At 28.4% G+C, this 27,104-nt stretch overlaps 1 protein-coding gene across 1 annotated transcript; it reads right to left on the bottom strand.

Moving 5' to 3' along the window:
• Nucleotides 1-17,064: 17,064 nt before the first annotated feature.
• On the bottom strand, nucleotides 17,065-17,957 carry LOC142230754 (uncharacterized). Its single transcript, XM_075301382.1, has 3 exons — nucleotides 17,733-17,957; nucleotides 17,499-17,666; nucleotides 17,065-17,434 (listed from the first exon to the last, which is right to left on the bottom strand). Exons 1-3 carry the CDS (start codon nucleotides 17,955-17,957, stop codon nucleotides 17,285-17,287), a joined length of 543 nt encoding a protein of 180 aa, XP_075157497.1. The 3' UTR covers nucleotides 17,065-17,284.
• Nucleotides 17,958-27,104: the final 9,147 nt, after the last annotated feature.

The following is a 27,104-nucleotide window of genomic DNA, read 5'->3' as shown; positions in this document are numbered from 1 at the left end:
TTTAACAAAATCTCTCTCGTGATTATTTTTATAACCTTCAAAGTCTATGGACATCACGCTAAATTTCTTGTGAGAAGACTTTCCATAGAAAATTTTCTTAAGTTTTTTTTCTATAGAAAATTTTGTCAAAATTTTATTTTTTATAAAAAATTTTGTCAAAATTTTATTTCTGAAGAAAATTTTGTTAACATTTTTAAATATTTAAAAAATTTTGTCAAAATTTTTACTTCTATATAAAATTTTCTCAAAATTTTTTACTTCTATAAAAAATTTGGTCAACATTTTTTTTTTCTACAGAAAATTTTGTAAAAATTTTATTTCTATCGAAAATTTTGTCAAAATTTTTACTTCTAAAGATATTATTGTCACTATTTACTTCGATAGGAAATTTTGTCAAATTTTTTACTTCGATAAAAAATTTTGTCAACATTTTTACTTCTATAGAAAATTTTGCCAAAATTTTATTTCTATAGAAAATTTTGTCAATTTTTTTTCTATAGAAAATTTTGTTAAAATTTTATTTCTATAGCAAAGTTTGTCAAAATTATATTTCTATAGAAAAATTTTACTTCTATAGACAATGTTATCAAGTTTTTTATTTCTATAGAAATTTTTGTCAAATTGTTTGCTTCTAAAGAAAATTTTGTTTACCATGAAAATTTTTGTCAAAACTTTTACTTCTATAGAAAATTTTGTCAAAATTCGATCTTCCATTGAACATTTTTTTCAAAATTTTATTTCTATAGGAAATTTTGTCCAAATTTTATTTCTATAGAAAATGTTGTCAAAATTTTTGATTCTATAGAAAATTTTGTCAAAATTGTATTTCTATATAAAATTTTGTCAAAATTATATTTCTATTGAAAATTTTGTCAAAATTTTATTTCTATAGAAAATTTTGTCAAAATTTTATTTCTATAGAAAATTTTGTCAAATTTTTTATTTTGATAAAAAATTTTGTCAAAAGTTTATTTCTATAAAATTTTTTTTCAACATTTTTATTTTTATAGAAAATTGTGTCAACATTTTATTTCTATAGAAAATTTTGTCAAAATTTTATTTCTATCGAAAATTTTGTCAAAATTTTATTTCTATAGAAAATTTTGTCACAATTTTATTTTTATAGAAAATTTTGTCAAAATTTTACTTCTATATAAATTTTTTTGTCAAAATTTTATTTCTATAGAAAATTGTGTGAAAATTTTATTTCTATTAAAAATTTGTGAAAGTTTTATTGCTATACAAAATTGTGTGAAAATGTTATTGCTATAGAAAATCGTGCGAAATTGTTATTTCTGTAGAAACTTTTCCCAATTTTTTTTTCTATAGAAAATGTTGTTAAAATCTGGTTAAAATTTTGTTTCTATGGAAAATTTTATTTTGTCAAAATTTTATTTCTATAGAAATTTTTTTCAATATTTTTACTTCTATAGAAAAAATTGTCACATTTTTACTTCGATAGGAAATTTTGTCAAATTTTTTTACTTCGATAGAAAATTTTGTCAACATGTTTAATTCTATCGAAAATTTTACCAAATTTTATTTCTATAGAAAATTTTGGCAAAATTTTATTTCTATAGAAAATTTTGTCTAATTTTGTTTTCTATAGAGAATTTTGTTAAAATTTTATTTCTATAGAAATGTTTGTCAAAATTATATTTCTATAGAAAAATTTTACTTCTATAGAAAATGTTATCAAGTTTTTTATTTCTATAGAAATTTTTGTCAAATTGTTTGCTCATAAAGAAAATTTTGTTCAATTTTTATTACCATGAAAAATTTTGTCAAAACTTTTACATCTAAAGAAAATTTTGTCAAAATTCGATCTTCCATTGAAAATTTTAATCAAAACTTTATTTCTATAGAAAATTTTGTCGAAATTATATCTATAAAAAATGTTTTCCAAATTTTATTTCTATAGAAAATGTTGTCAAAATTTTTGATTCTATAGAAAATTTTGTCAAAATTGTATTTCTATATAAAATTTTGTCAAAATTATATTTCTATCGAAAATTTTGTCAAAATTTTATTTCTATAGAAAATTTTGTCAAAATTTGTATTTTGATAAAAAAATTTTGTCAAAAGTTTATTTCTATAGAATTTTTTTTTTCAATATTTTTATTTTTATAGAAAATTTTGTCCAAAATTTACTTCTATAGAAAATTTTGTCAACATTTTATTTCTATAGAAAATTTTGTCAAAATTTTATTTCTATAGAAAATTTTGTCAAAATTTTATATCTATAGAAAATATTGTCAAAATTATATTTCTATAGAAAATTTTGTCAAAATTTTATTTCTATAGAAAATTTTGTCAAAATTTTATTTCTATAGAAAATTTTGTCAAAATTGTATTTCTATAGAAAATTTTGTCAAAATTTTATTTCTATAGAAAATTGTGTGAAAATGTTATTGCTATAGAAAATCGTGCGAAATTTTTATTTATGTAGAAGCTTTTCTCAATTTTTTTTCTATAGAAGATTTTGTTAAAATTTGGTTAAAATTTTGTTTCTATGGAAAATTTTATTTCTATACAAAATTTTGTCAAAACTTTTACTTCTAAGAAAATTTCGTCAACATTTTATTTCTATAGAAAATTTTGTCAAAATTTTATATCTATAGGAAATTTTGTCCAAATTTTATTTCTATAGAAAATTTTGGCAAACATGTTTGCTTTTATAGAAAATTTTGTCAAAATTGTAGTTCAATAAAAGATTTTGTCAATGTTTTATTTCTACAGAAAATTTTGTAATTTTTTTTTATTACATAGACAATTTTTTTGGTTTTTTATGCTATAGAAAATTTTGTCAAAATTTTATTTCTATAGAATTTATTTTTTTCAACATTTTTATTTTTATAGATTATTTTGTTAAAATTTTGTTTCTATAGAAAATTTTGTCCAAATTGTACTTCTATAGATAATTTTGTCGAAATTTTTACTTCTATAGAAAATTTTGTCAAAATTTTTATTTCTATATAAAATTTTGTAAAAATTTTTATTTCTATAAAAAATGTTGTCAATATTTTATCTCTATAGAAAATTTTGTCAAAATTTTATCTGTATAGAAAATGTTGTCAAAATCTTATTTTTATAGGAAACTTTGTCAAAATGTTTCTTCTATAGAAAATTTTGTCAATTTTTTTTCTTACATGGGCAAGTTTCTGAATTTTTTATTCTATAGAAAATTTTGTCAAAATTTTATTTCTATAGAAAACATTGTCAACACTTTTTTTCTGTAGACAATTTTGTTAAAATTTTATTTCTATAAAAAATTTTGTCAAAATTTGATTTCAACACAGAAAAAAATATCGCAAAATTTTTCAAATAAAAATTTGAATTGAGCATTAACAACTATTCAATTAAAAAATTATTTGTTTTAATAAATTTTTTAATTGTAACACAAATCAATAACAAACCTTATTTGTATCAATTAAATTTTTAATTGGATCAATAAAGTTTTTAATTGACTTTGGTACTATCATTTCTGTTATTGAAGACATTTCTATTAGAAATTAAATGGATCAAATGATGATTGATGACAAAAACTATTTTTTGTGTGTGTGTAGAAAATTTTGTCAAATTTTTTTCATTCAATAGAAAATTTTGTCAGAATTTTATTTCTATAGAAAATTTTGTAAATTTTTTTGTTCTATAGAAAATATGCTCAAAATTCTTTTTTCTGTAGAAAATGTTGGCTAAATTTTATTTCTATAGAAAATGTTCGTCATTTTTTTTTGTGTTCTATAGAAAATATCGTCCAAATTTGATTTCTATAGAAAATCTTGTCAAAATTTTTACTTCTATGGAAAATTTTGTGAACATTTTATTTCTATAGAATTGTTTTATCAAAATTTTATTCCTATACAAAATTTCGTCCAAATTTTATTTTTATAGAAAATTTGGTCAAAATTTTTACTTCTATAGAAAATTTTGTCAAAATTTTTATTTATATAGAAAATGTTGTCAAAATTTTTATTTTTATAGAAAACTAGCGTAACCCGGCCCGCTTCGCTGCGCCTTCCGAAGCGTATTTGGAGGAACATTTTGCGTTAACTTAGTCAACTATATCCTTCGTGCTGAAAACAAATTCGAAAAGATTTGAATTCTTTTTAACAAATCGGACTACTTGATTTTTCGTTTATAGGTACAAATACGGCGGGAGAGGGTGTACCCTTTCCACCAAATTTTTTTTATAATGTTCTGTATTCAAGTAGTTTGACAATCTTCTATATTTCTTGTGAATTTTAAGTGTGGTTTGTCAAGGAAAGGTATCCTTCTCCTCAACATATCTGAAAATTAAGCATTATATTATAATAACATACAAAGAATTACTGTTTCCCATCCAATAAATCGGAAAAGGCAAAAGTAGTAAAAAATTTTACCACATTAACATTTGCTAAAATGTTGGAAAATAATGCACCCTCTACGTTGGCTGCCAATTTCATGTAAATTTAAGTTCTTTACTAAAAAGAAGTCTGGCAGAAGCCTGTGCAAAAATCATAAAATTATGTACCGAGTTCCCATTTACGGACAACCCTCTACTTTCAACTTAAGAAAAAAAAAACGGACAAAAGGGAAACCTCTCTTTACTAATAAGAAGCGACAAAAGGGAACTCTCTCCCCACCTTCGCTCCACTCTGACCTGATATCGGACTATCACGTACCCTATATTAATTTCGCAACTACCCAATGGTCCCTATAAATTCTATCGAAGTAAATCGACAAAGTTTATTTCAATTTTCCCCTTCCCCAACCAGATATCGAAAAATCATATATTAATTTAAAAATCATGTATAAATTTCATCACCTCCTCCCACGTTCCCTGTAAATTTCAAGTAGATCGGAGATGTTTAATTTTTGCTCTATTGTCTTAAAGGGACGTCACTTTCCCCGATACAATATCGACAAACACCGTAGTGAATAGCACCCTAACCTTCCCTGAAAATTCTTGAAACTTTCCTTCAAGTGTGGGGCAATGAAGGTTGCCTCTTCATTTATAACCTTTTCAAGAAAACTTAAATTTTTTTATATTTCATGTTAGCCTGATACCGAAACAGGCAATTGACGTACAAATGCAGTATATCTAATTATACAATTATTTTTCGAGCTTTATGGACAGATATAGATTAAGGAACATGGTTAATTGAGCCATTTTTTTTTTGCAGAGGAGGACCTCCTCCCCGACCAAATGTCGAAAAGCGTATCTTTTGTAAACGTCCCAGAAAATGTCAAGCAAATTATAAGCCTAAAGGGGCGGCCTCTCTTCCGTCCAAAAATCACAAAATCAGGTATCAACTATTACGGTTGACAGAGGTTACGATCTCTCCCCAGTCCTCTGTAAATTTCAAGTAACTCGGTAAAATTTAATTGTTTCTCTGTATGTACTTAAGAGAAGCGGATGTCTCCCTATGCCCTTTTATTTTTATTAAAAAATCAGGAACCTGATATAAATTTCATAACCTCACCCATTTTTCCATAAAATTTCAGTCGGGGGAGTTTAGCGGATTTTTGTCTAGATGCCAACCCCAACATTCAATGAAAATTTCATGCAAATCGCATTATTTTGTTCCAAGTTTCAAAAAGTAAGGCAAGGGGGAGGTCCCCCTCCCCGTCCGCATATGAAATCATCAGGTACCCCATATTAATTCCATAACCTCACCGCATGTTCTCTTTAAATCTCAGATAATTTAGAGAATTTTAGTTTTTTCACTGTACTTTAAAAAAAGTCGAACAAAGGGGAGGTCCCCCTCTGCCACCAAATATCGAAATATAAAGTAGCGGATCTTTGTCTAGTTGCCAACCCCAACCTTCAATGAAAATTTCAAGCAAATCAGTCAACTTTGGTCCAATTTTCAAAAAGTCCGACAAAGGGGAGGTCCCCCTTCGCGACCAGGTGTCAAAAAATGAGGTACCCTATTTTCACCACATGAACGTCCCCTATGATCTCTGAAAGTTTCAAGTAAATCGGTTCAGCCGTTTCGGAGCCAACTCGGTTCATACAAACAAACAAACAAATAAACAAACATAGATTGAATTTTATATATATAGATGTTGTCAAAATTTTTTTTCTATACAAAATTTGCTATTAATTAGGTTCTACTTTTAACTTGAGTCGATTTTCGAGTGCTTTGTATTAAAGTTAAATTTAACCATATTCTCTACTCATTTAATTCGGACTATACAATGTTCTTGAAAATTTCTGTTTATTTTTTGCATTAATACCCCAGTACAATATTTGGGGAAAATTAAATCCACCCCCTGCTCTTGAGTCTCGTCGACGGCAACAAACAAACAAACAAAGCAAACCTGACAAGATATCAACATCACTCCTTCTCAGGGATAACGTTCAATTTCCTCTATTGTTTGTTTGCAACAGCCCTCTTACAAAATGGTAAACACAATTCCCTTTTGTCGGTAGCTGGAACTTTCTAATTTGGTTGCATTGCATATGTCTGAGAACTTTACTCCATCAGCAGGGAAATAAAAAGCGAAACTGAAGTTAGCAAAAAAAAAAAAGCTGTCTGAGTGTTATGTCAAGTTACATTTGTAAACCCTCTTTTTCATTTGGTTGCCTTGTTTGTTTATTGCCGAGAAAAGGGTCCATTAAGCACAAGAAGGATTTGATAATAAATGGTCATTATGGTGTATGAAGGAGAATTGAAAGGAAAAACGAAACTCTTGTTGGCCAAATGGAAAATTCCTCATAGGTCTTTTCTTGGTTTTTTTGTGCTAAAGAAGTTAAGAATTGTAAAACCAGTCTTATATTTTGTAACACAAGGACTTGTTTTTTTTTTCGAGCAAATCAAAAGGGGGGGCTATTGACATCAACCCTTAAGAACTTTTTTTGGAGCTCCCAAAATATTTTATATGTTTACAAGGTGGCTGGATGTATGATACAGATAAAACTTGCAAAGGAAGTCAATGTTTGTTTATCAGTTTGATATGTGTGTATCCACCTTTCATTTGATAAATTGCCGGATTTATTTGATTGAAATTAATTCATATACTTCCTCGCTCTCTCTCTCTCTCTCTCTCTCTCTCTGTATTCTCAAGAACTCATCCATGACAAATCTTTTGGTATCAAGAAAAATGAACTGGAACATTTGTTCTCCTCCTCATCAATGGCATAATGTTAATAAATTGAGGCCAAAAGATTTGTTTTCGTTTCTCCAGATGTAGCAAATTGAACGAAACTGAATGAATGAATGAATAACATGTGAAAAATGTGACGACAATAAAACAAAATGTCCTGTTTCGAAGGGACGATATCATTGGATTTAACCTAGCCTATGGCCATATATCTTTCTTGCCTATGTTATTTTCCTTTGATTTTTGGCCTAAAGGTATCCTAATGGCAATATATTGATTCAATTTGATCTGTAATTTCCTATTAGCTTCTATGTTATGATTTGATCAATAAATCATTGTTTAGCTTTAATGGTTGATGACATTTTACCTGGATATTTATCAATATTTTTGTTCTTTTGATATTTGTGCCTAAAATTTATTTAGAAATTCGTTAATAAATGGCAATTTATTTTATAATAATGGCACGAAGAAGACATAAAAAACTCTAACACATTAATATTGTAAAAAAAATCTATGTCATGACTCAGGCTTTTATAAATATTTTTTTTGTAGCATATCCTAAGGAGAGGTCAAAATATTGGCCAGACTAAATATATTGCTAACCTTAACGGAAAAATTTTCAGCCATTAAGTTCCTAACTGGCATACGAATATAAATGCAGGGTGACGAATACGAGGGTTGCCTACCAAAATCTGGAGAAAATTTTACCAAAAACTACTAAACAAAAAAAATTTTGTCAAAATTTTATTTCTATAGAAAAAATTTTCAAAATATTATTTCTATAGAAAATTTTGTCAAAATCTTATTTCTATTGAAAAATTCGTCAAAATTTCATTTTTATAGAAAATTTGAGCCAAAATTTTATTTCTATAGAAAATTCGAGCCAAAATTTCATTTCTATAGAAAATTTGTCAAAATTTTATTTCTATAGAAAATTTTGTCAAAATTTTATTTCTTTAGAAAATTTTTTCAAAATTTTATTTCTATAGAAAATTTTGTCAACATTTTATTTCTATGGAAAATTTTGTAAAAATTGTATTTCTATAGATAAATTGTATTTCTATAAAATATTTTGTCAAAATTTTATTTCTATAGAAAATTTTGTCAAAATTTTATTTCTATCGAAAATTTTGTTCAAATTTTATTTCTATAGAAAATTTTGTCAAAATTTTATTTCTATAGAAAATTTTGTTGGTATTGAAAATATTGTCAAAATTTTATTTCTATAGAAAATTTTGTCAACAATTTTTTTTATATATACAATTTTATCAAAAATTGTATTTCTATAGAAAATTTTAACAACATTTCCATAGAAAATTTTGTCAAAATTTTATTTCTATAGAAAATTTTGTCAAAATTTTATTTCGATAGAAAATTTTGTCAAAATAGAAAATAGAAAATTTTGTCAAAATTTTATTTCGATAGAAAATTTTGTCAAAATTTTATTTCTATAGAAAATTTTGTCAAAAATTTTTTTTCTATATAAAATTTTGTCAAAATTTTATTTCTATAGAAAATTCTGTCAAAAATTTTATTTCTATAGAAAATTTGAACAACATTTCTATAGAAAATTTTGTCAAAATTGTATTTCTATAGAAAATTTTGTCAAAATTTTATTTCTATAGAAAATTTTGTCAAAATTTTATTTCTTTAGAAAATTTTTTCAAAATTTTATTTCTATAGAAAATTTTGTCAACATTTTATTTCTATGGAATATTTAGCAAAAATTTTATTTTATAGAAAATGTTGCCAACATTTTATGTCTATAGAAAATGTTGTCAATATTTTATTTCTATAGAAAGTTTTGTCAAAATTTATTTCTATGGAAAATTCTACGAAAATTTTGTCAAAATTTTATTTCTATAAAAAGTTTTAACAACATTTTATATCTATAGCAAAGAAAGGTCAACATTTTATTTCTATAGAAAATTTTGTCAAAATTTTATTTAAATTGAAAATTTTATCAAAATTTTATTTCTATAGAAAATTTTGTCAACATTTTATTTCTTTAGAAAATGTTGTCAAAATTTTATTTCTATAGAAAATATTGCCAAAATTTTATTTCTATGGAATATTTAGTAAAAATTTTATTTTATAGAAAATTTTGCCAAAATTGTATGTCTATAGAAAATTCTGTCAAATTTTTATTTCTATAGAAAATTTTGTCAAAATTTTATTTCTATAGAAAATTTTGTCAAAATTTTATTTCTATAGAAAATTTTGTCAAAATTTTATTTCTATAGCAAATTTTGTCAAATTTTTATTTCTACAGAAAATTTTGTCAAAATTTTATTTCTATAAAAAATTTTGGCAAAATTTTATTTCTATAGAAATATTTGTCAAAATGTCTCTAGAAAATCTTGTCAAATTTTTATTTCTATAGAAACTTTTGTCAAAATTTTATTTCTATGGAAAATTTTGTCATAATTTAATTTTTTTTTTTATTGTTGGTTTGTATTTCAATCATATTTGTTGTTTTGATCTCAGCTTAAAAACCATTGCATTGACTAAACTACACGAGTGGCTTAACCAACAGAGGAAAAGAATGTTTGTCAAATTTATTTGTGCAAAGCCCTATAGATTGCAAGATGCTGGGATGGACGCACGTTCCGGTATTACCACATTCCTCTTCAGCATCCTATACTTGCAGCAAAACTAAATTTTATTTTTCTAAATAAAATTTTGACCAAATTTTCTAGAGAAATAAAATTTTGACAAAACTTTCTATTGAAATAAAACTTTGATTAAATTTTTTACAAAATTTTATTTCTATTGAGAATTTTGTCAAAATTTTATTTCTATAGAAAAATTTTTCAAAATTTTATTTCTATAGAGAATTTTGTCAAAATTTTATTTCTATGGAAAATTTTATGAAAATTTTATTTCTATAGAAAATTTTAACAACATTTTTTTTTCTATAGAAAATTTAGGTCAAAATTTTATTTCTACAGAAAATTTTGTCAAAATTATATTTCCATAGGAAATTTTGTAAAAATGTTTCTTCCATAGAAAATTTTGTCAATTTTTTAATTATCTGGGCAAGTTTCTCAATTTTTATTCTATAGAAAATTTTGTCAAAATTTTATTTCTATAGAAAACATTGTCAACATTTTTTTTGCTGTAGATAATTTTGTTAAAATTTTAATTCATCATTGTTGTTCTTTTTTTTTTATTTCAGCTTAAAACCATACATTGACTAAACTACAAGTGTAGCTTAACCAACAGAGGAAAATAATGTTATTTCTATAAAAAATTTTCTCAAAATTTTATTTCTATAGAAAATTTTGTTAAAATTGTATTTCTATAGAAAATTTTGTCATAAATTAATTTCTATAGAAAATTTTGTCAACATTTTATTTCTGTAGAAAATTTTATCAAAATTTCATTTCTATAGAAAATTTTGTCAAAAGTTTGTATAGAAAATTTTGGTGTACATTTTATTTATATAGAAAATTTTGTCATAATTTAATTTCAATAGAAAATTTTGTCAAAATTTTATTTCTATAAAAAATTTTGTCAACATTTTATTTTTAGAAATCTTTGTCAAAATATTATATCTATAGAAAATTTTGTCAAAAATTTATTTCCGCATTAACCGGCTATCATAAACCTTTTTTTGGAAGGTTCAAGTGTGGTTCACCTTGGGTTTATTGAACTGCCTGAATTTATTCTGATAATTGGTTGATAGTTTTGCTGCAAGTAGAGGATGCTGATGAGGAATGTGGTAATTCCGAAACGTGCGTCCATCCAACCATCTTGCAGTCTACAGGGCTTTGCCCCAATAAATTTGACAAACATTCTTTTCCTCTGTTGGTTAAGCTACATTTGTAGTTTAGTCAATGCATGGTTTTAAGCTGAAATAAACAACAACAATGCTTAAAGAACAAAACCAACAATAACAAAACAAAACGAATGAAAAATTTATTTTTATAAAAAATTTTGTCAAAATTTTATTTCTATAGAAAATTTGGTCAAATTTTTATTTCTATACAATTTTTGTCAAAATTTTATTTCTATAGAAAATTTTGTCAAAATGTTATTTCTATAGAAAATTTTGTTAGACTTCTATTTCTATAGAAAATTTTGTCAAAATTTTATTTCTAGGGAAAATTTTGTTAAAGTTTTATTTCTATAGAAAGTTTTGTCAAAATTTTATTTCTATAGAAAATTTTGTCAAAATTTTATTTCTATGAAAAATGTCACAATTCTATTTCTATAGAAAATTTTGTCAGACTTTTATTTCTATAGAAAATTTTGTCAAAATTTTATTTCTAGGGAAAATTTTATAGAAATAGTGGTCAAAACTTTATTTCTATAGAAAATTTTGTAAAAATTTTATTTCTATAGAAAATTTTATTTCTATAGAAAATTTTGTCAAAATTTTATGTCTATAGAAAATTTTGCCAAATCTTTATTTCTATAGAAAATTTTGTCAAGATTTTATTTCTGTAGAACATTTTGTCAAAATTTTATTTCTATAGAAAATTTGGTCAAATTTCTATACAATTTTTGCCAAAATTTTATTTATATAGAAAATTTTGTCAAAATATTATTTCTATAGAAAATTTTGTTAGACTTTTATTTCTATAGAAAATTTTGTCAAAATTTTATGTCTATAGAAAATTTTGCCAAATCTTTATTTCTATAAAAAATTTTGTTAAGATTTTATTTTTGTAGAAAATTTTGTCAAAATTTTATTTCTATAGAAAATTTTGTCAAATTTTTATTTCTATGGAAAATTTTGTCAAAATTTTATTTCTATAGAAAATTTGGTCAAATTTTTATTTCTATACAATTTTTGCCAAAATTTTATTTATATAGAAAATTTTGTCAAAATGTTATTTCTATAGAAAATTTTGTTAGACTTTTATTTCTATAGAAAATTTTGTCAAAATTTTATTTCTAGGGAAAATTTTGTTAAAATTTTATTTCTATAAAAAATTTTGTTAAAATTTTATTTCTATAGAAAGTTTTGTCAAAATTTTATTTCTATAGAAAATTTTGTCAAAATTTTATGTCTATAGAAAATTTTGTCAAATCTTTATTTCTATAGAAAATTTTGTCAAGATTTTATTTGTGTAGAAAATTTGGTCAAAATTTTATGCCTGTAGAAAATTTTGTCAAGATTTTATTTCTGTAGAAAATTTTGTCAAAATTTTATTTCTATAGAAAATTTTGTCAAAATTTTATTTCTAGGGAAAATTTTGTTAAAATTTTATTTCTATAGAAAATTTAGCCAAACTTTTATTTCTGTAAGAAATTTTGTCAAAATTTTATTTCTATGAAAAATGTCACAATTCTATTTCTATAGAAAATTTTGTCAGAATTTTATTTCTATAGAAAATTTTGTCCGAATTTGATTTCTATAGACAAATTTTTAAAAATTTTATTTCTATAGAAACTTTTCTCAAAATTTTATTTCTATAGACGTTTTAGGTCAAAATTTTGTTTATATAGAAAAAATGGTTGTCTTTTTGTGTCTTCCTCTCTCCCCAAAAGAAACCCCAACCTTCTCCAATATCTCTCTTTCCATGACCGGCTCCAATTCTTCCCACACAATTATCTATTGCAAAGCCTCATTTGCTTATCTTAAGAGATTTATGTATTGATTTGTCTGCCTTTCTGTCTGTCTTGCCAAACTGTCTTTGCCTCGTAGGCATCTTTAACTCACAATCAGGAACACGTGTTGGTGTTTATGATATTGCCAGCAGCAGACCAAGAAACCACATTCGTTTAATTTGTCCACTTTCCTCCTCCTCCTCCTCCCTCCATCATCCTATGTTGCATATCATCTACAATTTCTTTGAGCTTTATTTACCCGAAAACGGCTGTCTGTTGCTGACACAACAGATTTTCGGCAATTTTCTTCCAAGGAATTAATGCTAATGAAAACTACTTATGCTAATGTCATCTCGATGGGGGTGGACGAGACTTGGTCAGAGTATTTAGTGGAGCAAAGAGGGTATTTTACCTAGCGACAAAGTCTTTAAGATTTCTTTTGGAAATTTGAGGTTTATTTGTTTATACAAAAATACCACTGAAGCAGAATGAATCCAGTGGCATATCCCACTTTGCAGTTGGGTTGTGGTGAGGGGAGGGAAAAGGAGGCATTTGACTTAGCCAGTCAATGAATGGTTATGCGGCTGCTCTTCATTTGCATTTGTTTGTCGAGTAAACAACTGCAAAACAGGGAAAATTATCCTAGCGGAAAATGTAAAATCATTACGGATGGTGATGGATATTTTTAGATGAAGTCATCATCGTTGTATTACAGGAATCTGGATGGTGATCGAGGACTTGTGAAGGCTTTATCGAAGGAAAAACAACAATAGGAAAAATATAAGGGATAATGGCAGGATATAGTGTAAACAACACCACAATGGTAAGAGAAGAAGAATTGTAAACTCTGAGAAAGGTAATGAGGCCATAGAATAAAATTTGGACAAAATTTTCTGTGGAAATAAAATTTTGACAAAATTTTCTATGAAAATAAAATTTTGAGAACATTTTGTATAGAAATAAAATTTTGAGAAAATTTTCTGTAGAAATAAAATTTTGACAAATTTTTCTATAGAAATACAATTTGACCTAAATTTTCTATAGAAATAAAATTTTGACAAAGCTTTCTATAGAAATAAAATTTTGACTAAATTTTCTACAGAAATAAAATTTTGACACAATTATCTATGGCAATAATATTTTTACAAAATTTTCTATAGAAATAAAATTTGGACAAAATTTTCTAAAGAAATAAAATTTTGACAAAATTTTCCATCGAAATAACATTTTGAAAAAAATTTCTATAAAAATAAAATTTGAACGAAATTTTCTACAGAAATAAATTTTTGACAAAATTTTTTATAGAAATAAAACTTTGACAAATTTTTTTATAGAAATAAAATTTTGAGAAAATTTTCTATAGAAATAAAACTTTCACTAATTGTGCTATAGAAATAAAATTTTCACAAAATTGTCTATGGAAATAAAATCTTTACAAAATTTTCTATAGAAATAAAATTTTGACAAAAATTTTCATGGAAATAAAATCTTGACAAAATTTTCAATAGAAATAAAAGTTTGACAAAATTTTCTATAGAAATAAAATTTTGAGAAAATTTTCTACAGATATAAAATTTTGACACAATTATCTATATGGAAATAAAATTTTTACAAAATTTGTTACACATATACAATTTTGAAAAATTTTTCTATAAAAATAAAATTTTAACAAAATTTCCTATAGAAATAAAATTTTAACAAAATTTTCTGTAGAAATAAAATTTTGAGAAAATTTTCTGTAGAAATAAAATTTTAACAAAATTTTCTATAGAAATAAAATTTTGAGAAAATTTTCTATAGAAATAAAATTTTAACAAAATTTTCTATAGATATAGAATTTTGACAAAATTTTCTATAGAAATAAAATTTTCACAAATTTGATATAGAAATAAAATTTTCACAAAATTGTCTATGGAAATAAAATCTTTACAAAATTATCTATACAAATAAAATTTTGACAAAAATTTCCATGGAAATAAAATTTTGACAAAATGTTCAATAGAAATAAAATTTTGACAAAATTTTCTTTAGAAATAAAATTTTGAAAAAATTTTCTTTAGAAATAAAATTTTGAGAAAATTTTCTACAGATATAAAATTTTGACACAATTATCTATATGGAAATAAATTTTTTACAAAATTTTTTGTAGAAATAAAATTTTGACAAAAATTTTCTACAGAAATAAAATTTTGACACAATTATCTATATGGAAATAAAATTTTTACAAAATTTTTTATACAAATAAAATTTTGACAAAAATTTCTATAGAAGTAAAATTTTGACAAAATTTTCTATACATATAAAATTTTGACAAAATTTTCTATAGAAATAACATTTTCACTAATTCTGCTATAGAAATAAAATTTTGACAGAATTGTCTGTAGAAATAAAATTTTGAACCAAATTTTCTATAGAAATAAAATTTTGACCAAATATTCTATAGAAATAAAATTTTGACACAATTATCTATATGGAAATAAAATTTTTACAAAATTTTTTACACATATAAAATTTTGAAAAATTTTTCTATAAAAATAAAATTTTAACAAGATTTCCTATAGAAATAAAATGTTGAGAAAATTTTCTGTAGAAATAAAATTTTGAGAAAATTTTCTGTAGAAATAAAATTTTAACAAAATTTTCTATAGAAATAAAATTTTGAGAAAATTTTCTATAGAAATAAAATTTTAACAAAATTTTCTATAGATATAGAATTTTGACAAAATTTTCTATAGAAATAAAATTTTCACTAATTTGCTATAGAAATAAAATTTTCACAAAATTGTCTATGGAAATAAAATCTTTACAAAATTATCTATACAAATAAATTTTTGACAAAAATTTCCATGGAAATAAAATTTTGACAATATTTTCAACAGAAATAAAATTTTGACAAAATTTTCTTTAGAAATAAAATTTTGAGAAAATTTGCTACAGATATAAAATTTTGACACAATTATCTATATGGAAATAAATTTTTTACAAAATTTTTTGTAGAAATAAAATTTTGACAAAAATTTTCTAAAGAAATAAAATTTTGACACAATTATCTATATGGAAATAAAATTTTTACAAAATTTTTTATACAAATAAAATTTTGACAAAAATTTCTATAGAAGTAAAATGTTGACAAAATTTTCTATAGAAATAACATTTTCACTAATTCTGCTATAGAAATAAAATTTTGACGAACATTTTCTATAGAAATAGAATTTTGTCAAAATTTTCAATAGAAATAAAATTTTGACAAAATTTTTTAGAAATAAAACTTTCACAAAATTTTCTATAAAAATACAATTTGTACAAAATTTCTATAGAAATAAAATTTTATCAAAATTGTCTATGGAAATAAAATTTTGACAAAATTTTCTATAGAAATAAAATTTTGAGAAAATTTTCTATAGAAATAAAATATTGACCTAACTTTTCGATAGAAATAAAATTTTCGACAAAATTTTTTTCTAAAAATTTTTTTTGTTTTATAGAAATAAAGTTTTTCAAAAATTTTAAAAATAAAATTTTGACAAAACTTTCTACAGAAATAAAATTTGTACAAAATTGTCTATAGAAAATAATTTTGACAAGATTTAAAGAAATAAAATATGGACAAATTTTTTTATTGAAATAAAATCTTGACAAAATTTGTTATAAAAATAAAATTTTGACAAATTTTTCTATAGAAATAAAATTTTAGCAAATTTTTCTATAGAAATAAAATTTTAACAATAGTTTTTATAGAAATAAAATTTTGTCAAAAAAATTGAGCCTACAATATCGGGCCTAACTATGATTGTGCAATAAATTGATTGCACATTCCTAAGTTATTTTTCAAACCCGGCATTTTAAATAATCTGTGATTGTGCAATCATCTCAATAACCTAGCTTTGTACAATCCACCCATACAAACCTGGGTAATTGAGATGATTGCACAATCAAAAGTTATTTAAAATACTCTTGTTTGCGGTAGCGTGAATTTATTTAAACAGAGTATGATTTTATTTGTAATACAAAAGATTGTTTTGCAAGGTTTGTTCTCTGTTTACAGGTTAATAGGTAATTTTTGAACATTTTGACATTTAATTACTTCACTTAATATCATATAAAATTGCAATGGTGGTAAGAAAATGGATGGGGGGACATTTACAATTTTACAGCCAAATTTGTTTGATTACTGTGCTTTACGATTTTACTGATAGCACACACAAAACATCTCAAATATATCCATAACAAAATAGAATTTGCTGCCGTATAGGGTATCGTTTCACCGGTAAATATTTAAACATCAGCAAATTTTCCAGTTGACTTAATGCCAATAGCCAAACCATAAAGGTACGCTGATGGCTTATAGCTCATTTCGATTGCCAAGCACTTTCCCTTCGCCCTCTTCACAGCCACAAATGATGATAAACAAAACAATTTACTTTTTGGTTAATGTTTATTTAAACTTTACAGACATTAAAACACACACACACGGTTATACAACCAAACGTGAAGATAATTATTACGAAATTTTTGCTCACAAACACACACACATATACAACCATTAAAAAGTTTTTGAAATGTTGGGTTGGAAAGAGAGAGGGCCGGGAGGTTTTTGCTGTTTCCAACAGAAAAGGAATAATTTACTTAGCTTCTCTTACTCAACCAATAGGACATAGATTTTCAATTCAGCTTTCACTTCATCTTGTAAAATTGCCTTTAAATGGACCATATAGTCATTGGAGGGAAAGGGTAAGGTTTTCAACATATTTTCTTCCAATATTAAATCTTTGACTATTATATCACCCTGGCGAAAAAAATCAAAAATATTATTTCGGTGAATTTCATTCAAAAATTAAAAAAAGTCTTACCTCATAGGGACAAGTATGGTTCACATTGGTGAATTGAATCATTTCTTGCACCAGAATCTTCCAAAACATATATCGATTGGGATTTTTTATAAAACCACAAAATTCCATGGTATCGTTATACATAAACGGGCGAAAATCATGACTTTTCCTAAATAATTCAGCATTAATCTGCATAAAATCAAAATGTATCACAACAAAAAAAAAAAACAAATTTCACCAATATCCATTACTTACAATGAGAGTATCATCGATTTTCTTCTTTAAATTCGCAATTAATTGCAATGCAATTCTATTGCGTCCTATAGCCTTCAATTGACACTGTTTAAAATGTACAAACGATTTATCATAGTCTTTACACTCCAGCTTTGTGAATTTTATAATTTTCGCCTCATTATATAGAAATTCTCCACAGAATATGAAAATCAGAAATATGCTAATATTTTTTGTTGAGACTATCATTTTTTCGTTTTTTACCAAAGCAAATTCTATTAACGAATGTTTCAGCTACAACTCAGAAATGGTGGACTATGTGAATCAGCAACAGCGTTTAAAATTTGATTTATTTTTAATTATAGTTAAATTGTGGAAAATAGCGCAATTAATGATAACAAATAGCGAACGTAATTTGATGGAGAAAGAAGAGCTAGACATGTACACTTGGAATGAAAGTCCAAATCGTCAATATGTTCTCACCAGAGGCAAAAATAACACATATGTAGGGATAGGATAAAGATAGGATAAGGATAAGGATAAGGATAAGGATAGGATAAAGATAGGATAAGGATAGGATAAGGATAGGATAAGGATAGGATAAGGATAGGATAAGGATAGGATAAGGATAGGATAAGGATAGGATAAGGATAGGATAAGGATAGGATAAGGATAGGATAAGGATAGGATAAGGATAGGATAAGGATAGGATAAGGATAGGATAAGGATAGGATAAGGATAGGATAAGGATAGGATAAGGATAGGATAAGGATAGGATAAGGATAGGATAAGGATAGGTTAAGGATAGGATAAGGATAAGGATAGGATAAGGATAGGATAAGGATAGGATAAGGATAGGATAGGATAGGATAGGATAGGATAGGATAGGATAGGATAGGATAGGATAAGGATAGGATAAGGATAGGATAAGGATAGGATAAGGATAGGATAAGGATGGGATAAGGATAGGATAAGGATAGGATAAGGATAGGATAAGGATAGGATAAGGATAGGATAAGGATAGGATAAGGATAGGATAAGGATAGGATAAGGATAGGATAAGGATAGGATAAGGATAGGATAAGGATAGGATAAGGATAGGATAAGGATAAGGATAGGATAAGGATAGGATAAGGATAGGATAAGGATAGGATAAGGATAGGATAAGGATAGGATAAGGATAGGATAAGGATAGGATAAGGATAGGATAAGGATAGGATAAGGATAGGATAAGGATAGGATAAGGATAGGATAAGGATAGGATAAGGATAGGATAAGGATAGGATAAGGATAGGATAAGGATAGGATAAGGATAGGATAAGGATAGGATAAGGATAGGATAAGGATAGGATAAGGATAGGATAAGGATAGGATAAGGATAGGATAAGGATAGGATAAGGATAGGATAAGGATAGGATAAGGATAGGATAAGGATAGGATAAGGATAGGATAAGGATAGGATAAGGATAGGATAAGGATAGGATAAGGATAGGATAAGGATAGGATAAGGATAGGATAAGGATAGGATAAGGATAGGATAAGGATAGGATAAGGATAGGATAAGGATAGGATAAGGATAGGATAAGGATAGGATAAGGATAAGGATAGGATAAGGATAGGATAAGGATAGGATAAGGATAGGATAAGGATAGGATAAGGATAGGATAAGGATAGGATAAGGATAGGATAAGGATAGGATAAGGATAAGGATAAGGATAGGATAAGGATAGGATAAGGATAGGATAAGGATAGGATAAGGATAGGATAAGGATAGGATAAGGATAGGATAAGGATAGGATAAGGATAGGATAAGGATAGGATAAGGGTAGGATAAGGGTAGGATATGGATAGGATAAGGATAGGATAAGGATAGGATAGGATAGGATAGGATAGGATAGGATAGGATAGGATAGGATAGGATAAGATAGGAAAGGATAGGATAGGATTGGATAGGATAGGATAGGATAGGATAGGATAGGATAGGATAAGGATAGGCTAAGGATAGGATAAGAATAGGATAGGATAAGAATAGGATAGGATAAGGATAGGATAAGGATAGGATAAGGATAGGATAAGGATAGGATAAGGATAGGATAAGGATAGGATAAGGATAAGGATAAGGATAAGGATAAGGATAGGATAGGATAGGATAGGATAGGATAGGATAGGATAGGATAGGATAGGATAGGATAGGATAGGATAAGGATAGGATGAGGATAGGATGAGGATAGGATAAGGATAGGATAAGGATAGGATAAGGATAGGATAAGGATCCTTATAATGCAATGGTTAGCATGCCCGCCTTGCATACACAAGGTCGTGGGTTCGATTCCTGCTACGACCGAACACCAAAAAGTTTTTCAGCGGTGGATTATCCCACCTCAGTAATGCTGGTGACATTTCTGAGGGTTTCAAAGCTTCTCTAAGTGGTTTCACTGGAATGTGGAACGCCGTTCGGACTCGGCTATAAAAAGGAGGTCCCTTGTCATTGAGCTTAACATGGAATCGGGCAGCACTCAGTGATAAGAGAGAAGTTCACCATTGTGGTATCACAATGGACTGAATAGTCTAAGTGAGCCTGATACATCGGGCTGCCACATAACCTAACCTAACCTAAGGATAGGATAAGGATAGGATAAGGATAGGATAGGATAAGGATAAGGATAGGATAAGGATAGGATAAGGATAGGATAAGGATAGGATAAGGATAGGATAAGGATAGGATAAGGATAGGATAAGGATAGGATAAGGATAGGATAAGGATAGGATAAGGATAGGATAAGGATAGGATAAGGATAGGATAAGGATAGGATAAGGATAGGATAAGGATAAGGATAAGGATAAGGATAAGGATAAGGATAAGGATAGGATAAGGATAAGGATAGGATAAGGATAGGATAAGGATAGGATAAGGATAGGATAAGGATAGGATAAGGATAGGATAAGGATAGGATAAGGTTAGGATAAGGATAGGATAAAGATAGGATAAGGATAGGATAAGGATAGGATAAGGATAGGATAAGGATAAGGATAAGATAAGGATAGGGTAAGGATAGGATAAGGATAAGGATAAGGATAAGGATAGGATAAGGATAAGGATAAGGATAAGGATAAGGATAAGGATAAGGATAAGGATAAGGATAAGGATAAGGATAAGGATAAGGATAAGGATAAGGATAAGGATAAGGATAAGGATAAGGATAAGGATAAGGATAAGGATAAGGATAAGGATAAGGATAAGGATAAGGATAAGGATAAGCATAAGGATAAGGATAAGGATAAGGATAAGGATAAGGATAAGGATAAGGATAAGGATAAGGATAAGGATAAGGATAAGGATAAGGATAAGGATAAGGATAAGGATAAGGATAAGGATAAGGATAAGGATAAGGATAAGGATAAGGATAATGATAAGGATAAGGATAAGGATAAGGATAAGGATAAGGATAAGGATAAGGATAGGATAAGGAAAGAATAAGGATAAAATAAGGATAAGGATAGGATAAGGATAGGATAAGGATGGGATAAGGATAGGATAAGGATAGGATAAGGATAGGATAAGGATAGGATAAGGATAGGATAAGGATGGGATAAGGATAGGATAAGGATAGGATAAGGATAGGATAAGGATAGGATAAGGATAGGATAAGGATAGGATAAGGATAGGATAACGATAGGATAAGGATAGGATAAGGATAGGATAAGGATAGGATAAGGATAGGATAAGGATAGGATAAGGATGGGATAAGGATAGGATAGGATAAGGATAGGATAAGGATAGGATAAGGATAGGATACCCATCCATCAATCCCAGCTTTGATTAAACATCAACAAGTTTTTCAGTGGTGGATTATCCGCTCTCAGTAATGCTGGCGATATTTCTGAGTATTTCAAAGCTTCGCTAAGTGAACACACAGCAATGTGGAACGCTATTCGGACTCGGCTATAAGAAGTTAGGTATGAAATCTGGCAGCACTCTGTGATAAGAGAGAGAATAGTCTAAGTGAGCCTGAAATAACGGGCCTAATTGAGATGGATCAATATGTCCGGAGACCTGAAGTCCTGTTAGTATCGCCGTCGCGGGGTGTTGGGATCCTGGTAGACGCATTGATTCTGCCGTGAATCTTGCACTCCGAACAGTTAGATCATAGCTGGCAAGTATCAGCATTATCAAAGTAGCATACTCTACCCTAGGTCTCCGATCATAATTCTCCTACAGTTCCTTCCTTCTGTAGTGCCATGATCGTTTTCATGTTACAACATAGAATTTTCATCGCATTATCGACCTTTATCAACAGCGATATAGATTTAATTTATGCTCTAAAATGTTCGCCATATTTATATATCACTCGTATCAAATGTGAATAAAATCAGATGAAAATAGCGCTCACCACGAAAATATTTGCTCTGTATGGCATCTTTCCAAACCACATTTTTTGTGGACTTTTACTTCCACATTTGCTAATAAAACTGCAGAAATAAACCCCAACTTTAATTGACATGAACACATCTGCCTTTTGAAAAGCTAATTCCTATTTCAAAATCCTCTTTAAATTTACAGAATTCCAAGTCATCTGCTAAACTCTCCTCTCACTTTCTCCCCAAAACTCATTTTCTGTATGTCAAGTGAAACCGAGCAATTTGGATAATTCCTAACAACTTTTAGCAAATTGAACCAATTTCCTTGAGTTGGGAAACAAAACATCAAAACCATAATGTAATCCCTCAAAGTTATATTCTCCACATATGGTCATTGAAATATGCCATTTAAAAATCCCATTTTAAAGAAAAACTTTATTGGGAACATGGTAACAAAAAATCCCCACATCCGCACGCATATCCACAGACCTTTCATAGACCATATATCAGAGATATTTAAATTTATTGGCAATTTACATTACAAAAAAGTAATGAACAAAAAAAAAAGAAAAAGGACCCGAAAAAAAATTTATATGACCATTGACCAAAATACTGAATGGAACATTATCTATTAATGGCAAATTGACCCTCATCAGAGTTTTGTGGTAATGAAAGAGGCCAGAGGGAGACATCATAAGGGGGAGGCATAGCAGGCTTTACCAGGGAAATTGAGGCTTACACCAAACCAAATTAAAACTGACCAAATTCCCATGGATGTAGTCATTCAAATACACACGCACACGTAGGTTACAAGAGAATTCCCCAAAATAGAGTGAATTGGATATACTAAGCTTTTCAGAGAACATGGTCGTTAATGGATTGGTTTTATCCAGAATACAAACACACACTCATACTCAAACCAGAAAATCTTTACATACTAATTTTTAAATCACACGAAAAGAATTTTTGTTTTTATTAAAATCTAGCTAGAATGTTGCATTAATAATGGATTTTTTTTAATTGTGCTGATTTAATTAAAATTGATGTATTTATTTTGATATATTTAATTAATATTCTTCTCTGTGGCTATATCAAATAAGTTGAGTAAGAGAATAAGAGAGAGCAAATGAGAGATCACTGTTATAGAGGTAGTTTGCTCACCAAATTAACTGGCCATGACATCTTATAATGATTGAAATAAACTAAAGCTCTTCTTATTTTTTCTGTGGAAAATGACAAAAAGCAAGAAGTTTTGTTTTATAAAAATTTAGCTAGAATATTGGATTAATAAAGGATTTTTTAATTGTGCCGATTTAATTCAAATGAATATACTTATTTTCATATATTTAAGTAATATTATTCCCTTTGGCTACATATCAAATAAGTGTGATTGAGTGAATGACAGAGAGAGAGAGAAAGAGAGAGAGAGTGAGCAAATAAGAGTTAATAATTATAGTGTTAGCTTCATAACTAAACGTTCTGGACATAATCTCTTTTCATTACTTAAATAAACTGAAACTCTTTTAATAATAACCAAAAAAATAACCAAATTTGTATTTTATATTGATGTAACTGAACATTTCATGCTCAATAAAATATGGAAAGCTCAAAACGAAATTATAAAAATATGAACCATGAAATAAGCGCTTATAAAAATCATTGATTCATTACAGCAAAGCAATTAAGGTGAAGGGTTTTGTAAATAATAACTCTAATTTAGTTACCCAAATTAATTGTGAATATGAGCTTTCTTTTATCTCATAAACATTTAAATGAAATGCCATAAAACCGTCACGATTTCTATAATTGATATGTCTAATTTTGTGGGGCTTGAAGTGAATTCAGCATAAAATATAAATGTTTAATTAAAATAGATTCTCTTGACATAAGAGTAACGTTTAGATATCGGTGCCATAAATATTATGGGAAACAAAATTTATTTTAATTTTGATATAAAAACTTTGTATAGTCAAGTCACCAAAGACTCAATAGTTTCTAGATATCTTTTTTCTTTGTTATTTAAAGGGTGAACACCCCTCATTTTGAAGGTGTGTGTGTGTAGAATGTTGCTCCTATTTTGATTTTGGAATTGACTCTTCAGTTGTCAAAATGCCGTCCAAGCAAGAAGAGCAACGTATCAAAATTTTGCTCGCGCATCGCGAAAATCCGAGCTACTCGAACGCAAAGCTGGCAAAATCGCTAAAAGTTGCCAAATCAACCGTTACAATGTAATTAAAGTGTTTGGGGAACGTTTGTCGACAGCCAGGAAGTCTGGATCGGGGGAAATCGAAAACCGGAAGCCGCTGAGACGACAAAGAGAGTTGCCGGTAGTTTCAAGCGAAACCCTAACCTCTCTCTCCGAGCCGGACTATCGACTTACAAGAAGGTAGTGACTCCAAATCGCGATGATAAACAAAATACGACGGCCAAAGCGTGATACCCGACGATGCTGACGAAGTTTGACTGCGTGGTAATGGACGACGAAACCTACGTCAAAGCCGACTACAAGCAGCTTCCGGGACAGGAGTTTTATACGGCAAAAGGAAGGGGAAAGGTAGCAGATATTTTCAAGCACATAAAACTGTCAAGTTCGCAAATAAATATCTGGTTTGGCAAGCCATCTGTAACTGTGGCTTGAAAAGCAGCATTTTCATAGCTTCCGGGACTGTCAACCAAGAAATTTACGTGAAAGAGTGTTTGAATAAACGTCTGCTGCCTTTCCTGAAGAAACACGGTTGTTCCGTACTGTTTTGGCCGGATTTGGCATCTTGCCATTACGGTAAAAAGGCCATGGAGTGGTACGCCGCCAACAACGTGCAGGTGGTTCCCAAGGACAAGAACCCTCCCAACACGCCAGAGCTCCGCCCAATTGAGAAATACTGGGCTATCGTCAAACGGAACCTAAAGAAGACCAAAAAACTGCTAAGGACGAGCAGCAGTTCAAGCCAAACTGGCTTTCTGCGGCGAAGAAGGTGGATAAGGTGGTTGTACAAAATCTGATGGCAGGTGTCAAGCGTGAGGCCCGGCAATTCGGGTTTGGAAAAGCGAAAGCCTAACTGAATATTATTCCTGAATTTTATACTAATTGAACTTGAAAAAGAAATTTAATTTGATTTTTTAAATAAACGATTTCACCGATTTACACGCGTTTTCCCTTGACCAAATTTTGACCGTATCACCCTTTAATTAACGATGTGTATTTTTACTTTCCTTTTATTTAAGCAAAACCCACAGGGGAAAATATCAATAAATATATGGAGTGGCATAAGTATTTTGACATTTTTGATATTTGACAATGAACACTTATTTTACTTCTTTTTGAAAGTGTCATATTATAGAGAAACAGAGGAAGCACTGTGAGAGAATCCTTTACTTAAGATATGTTAAGGCTCCTCTAAAAGAAGAGTAAATCTCAAGGTAAAACACTCTCATCTAAAAAAGAGTTATGGTAACTCTCACCACACACATGTAAAAAAGGCAAAGATATTTTCGCGTTAACTTACATTAGTTTATCCGATATGAGAGGAGAATTGGAAAGAATGTCAGGTGCTAAATAAGTTTCGATCTGGGGGAAAGAGAACGAGAGTTATATCTTTTTTTACAAATTCATCTCGTGGTGAAATTCTGAGTCGATCTGAGCATGTCCGTCCGTCCGTCTGTTGAAATCACGCTAACTTTCGAACGAAATAAGCTATCGACTTGAAACTTGGCACAAGTAGTTGTTATTGATGTAGGTCGGATGGTATTGCAAATGGGCCATATCGGTCCACTTTGACGGACTCCCATATTTGGCTTGCGAGGCCTCTAAGAGTAGCAAATTTCATCCGATCCGGCTGAAATTTGGTACATGGTGTTAGTATATGGTCTCTAACAACCATGCAAAAATTGGTCCACATCGGTCCATAATTATATATAGCCCCCATATAAACCGATCCCCCAATTTGGCTTTCAGAGCCTCTAAGAGAAGCAAATTTCATCCGATCCGGCTGAAATTTGGTACATTGTGTTAGTATATGGTCTTTAACAACCATGCAAAAATTGGTCCATATCGGTCCATAATTATATATAGCCAACGTGGTGCAATGGTTAGCATGCCCGCCTTGCATATACAAGGTCGTGAGTTCGATTCCTGCTACGAACACCAAAAAGTTTTTCAGCGATGGATTATCCCACCTCAGTAATGCTGGTGACATTTCTGAGGGTTTCAAAGCTTCTCTAAGTGGTTTCACTGGAATGTGAAACACCGTTCGGACACGGCTATGACAAGGAGGTCCCTTGTCATTGAGCTTAACATGGAATCGGGCAGCACTCAGTGATAAGAGAGAAGTTCACCACTGTGGTATCACAATGGACTGAATAGTCTAAGTGAGCCTGATACATCGGGCTGCCACATAACCTAACCTATAGCCCCCACATAAACTGATCCCCCGATTTGGCTTGCGGGGCCTCTAAGAGAAGCAAATTTCATCCGACCCGGCTGAAATTTGGTACATTGTGTTAGTATATGGTCTTTAACAACCATGCAAAAAGTGGTCCATATCGGTCCATAATTATATACAGCCCCCATATAAACCGATCCCCAGATTTGGCTTGCGGAGCCTCTAAGAGAAGCAAATTTCATCTTATCTGGCTGAAATTTGGTACATGGTATTAGTATATGGTCTCTAATGACCATGCAAAAATTGGTCCACATCGGCGATCAATTCGACCATGCAAAATTGGTCGAAATCGGTCCATAATTATGTATAGCCCCCATATAAACCGATCCCCAGATTTGACCTCCGGTGCCTTGTGGAGAAGCAAAATTCATCCGATTCGGTTGAAATTTGGTACGTGATGTAAGTATATGGTATCCAACAACCATGCCTAACTAGGTCCATATCAGTCCATAATTATATATAGCCCCCATATAAACCGATCCCCTCCGGAGCCCCTTGGAAGAGCAAAATTCATCGGATTCGGTTGAAATTTGGTACGTGATGTTGGTATATGGTATCCAACAACCATGCATGAATTGGTTCATATCAGTCCATAATT

This window comes from Haematobia irritans, chromosome 3 (assembly GCF_050003625.1).
Source record: "Haematobia irritans isolate KBUSLIRL chromosome 3, ASM5000362v1, whole genome shotgun sequence".
NCBI lineage: Eukaryota > Metazoa > Arthropoda > Insecta > Diptera > Muscidae > Haematobia > Haematobia irritans.
The sequence above is the reverse complement of the archived record's forward strand: the minus strand, read 5'-3'. Positions and strand labels throughout refer to the sequence as shown.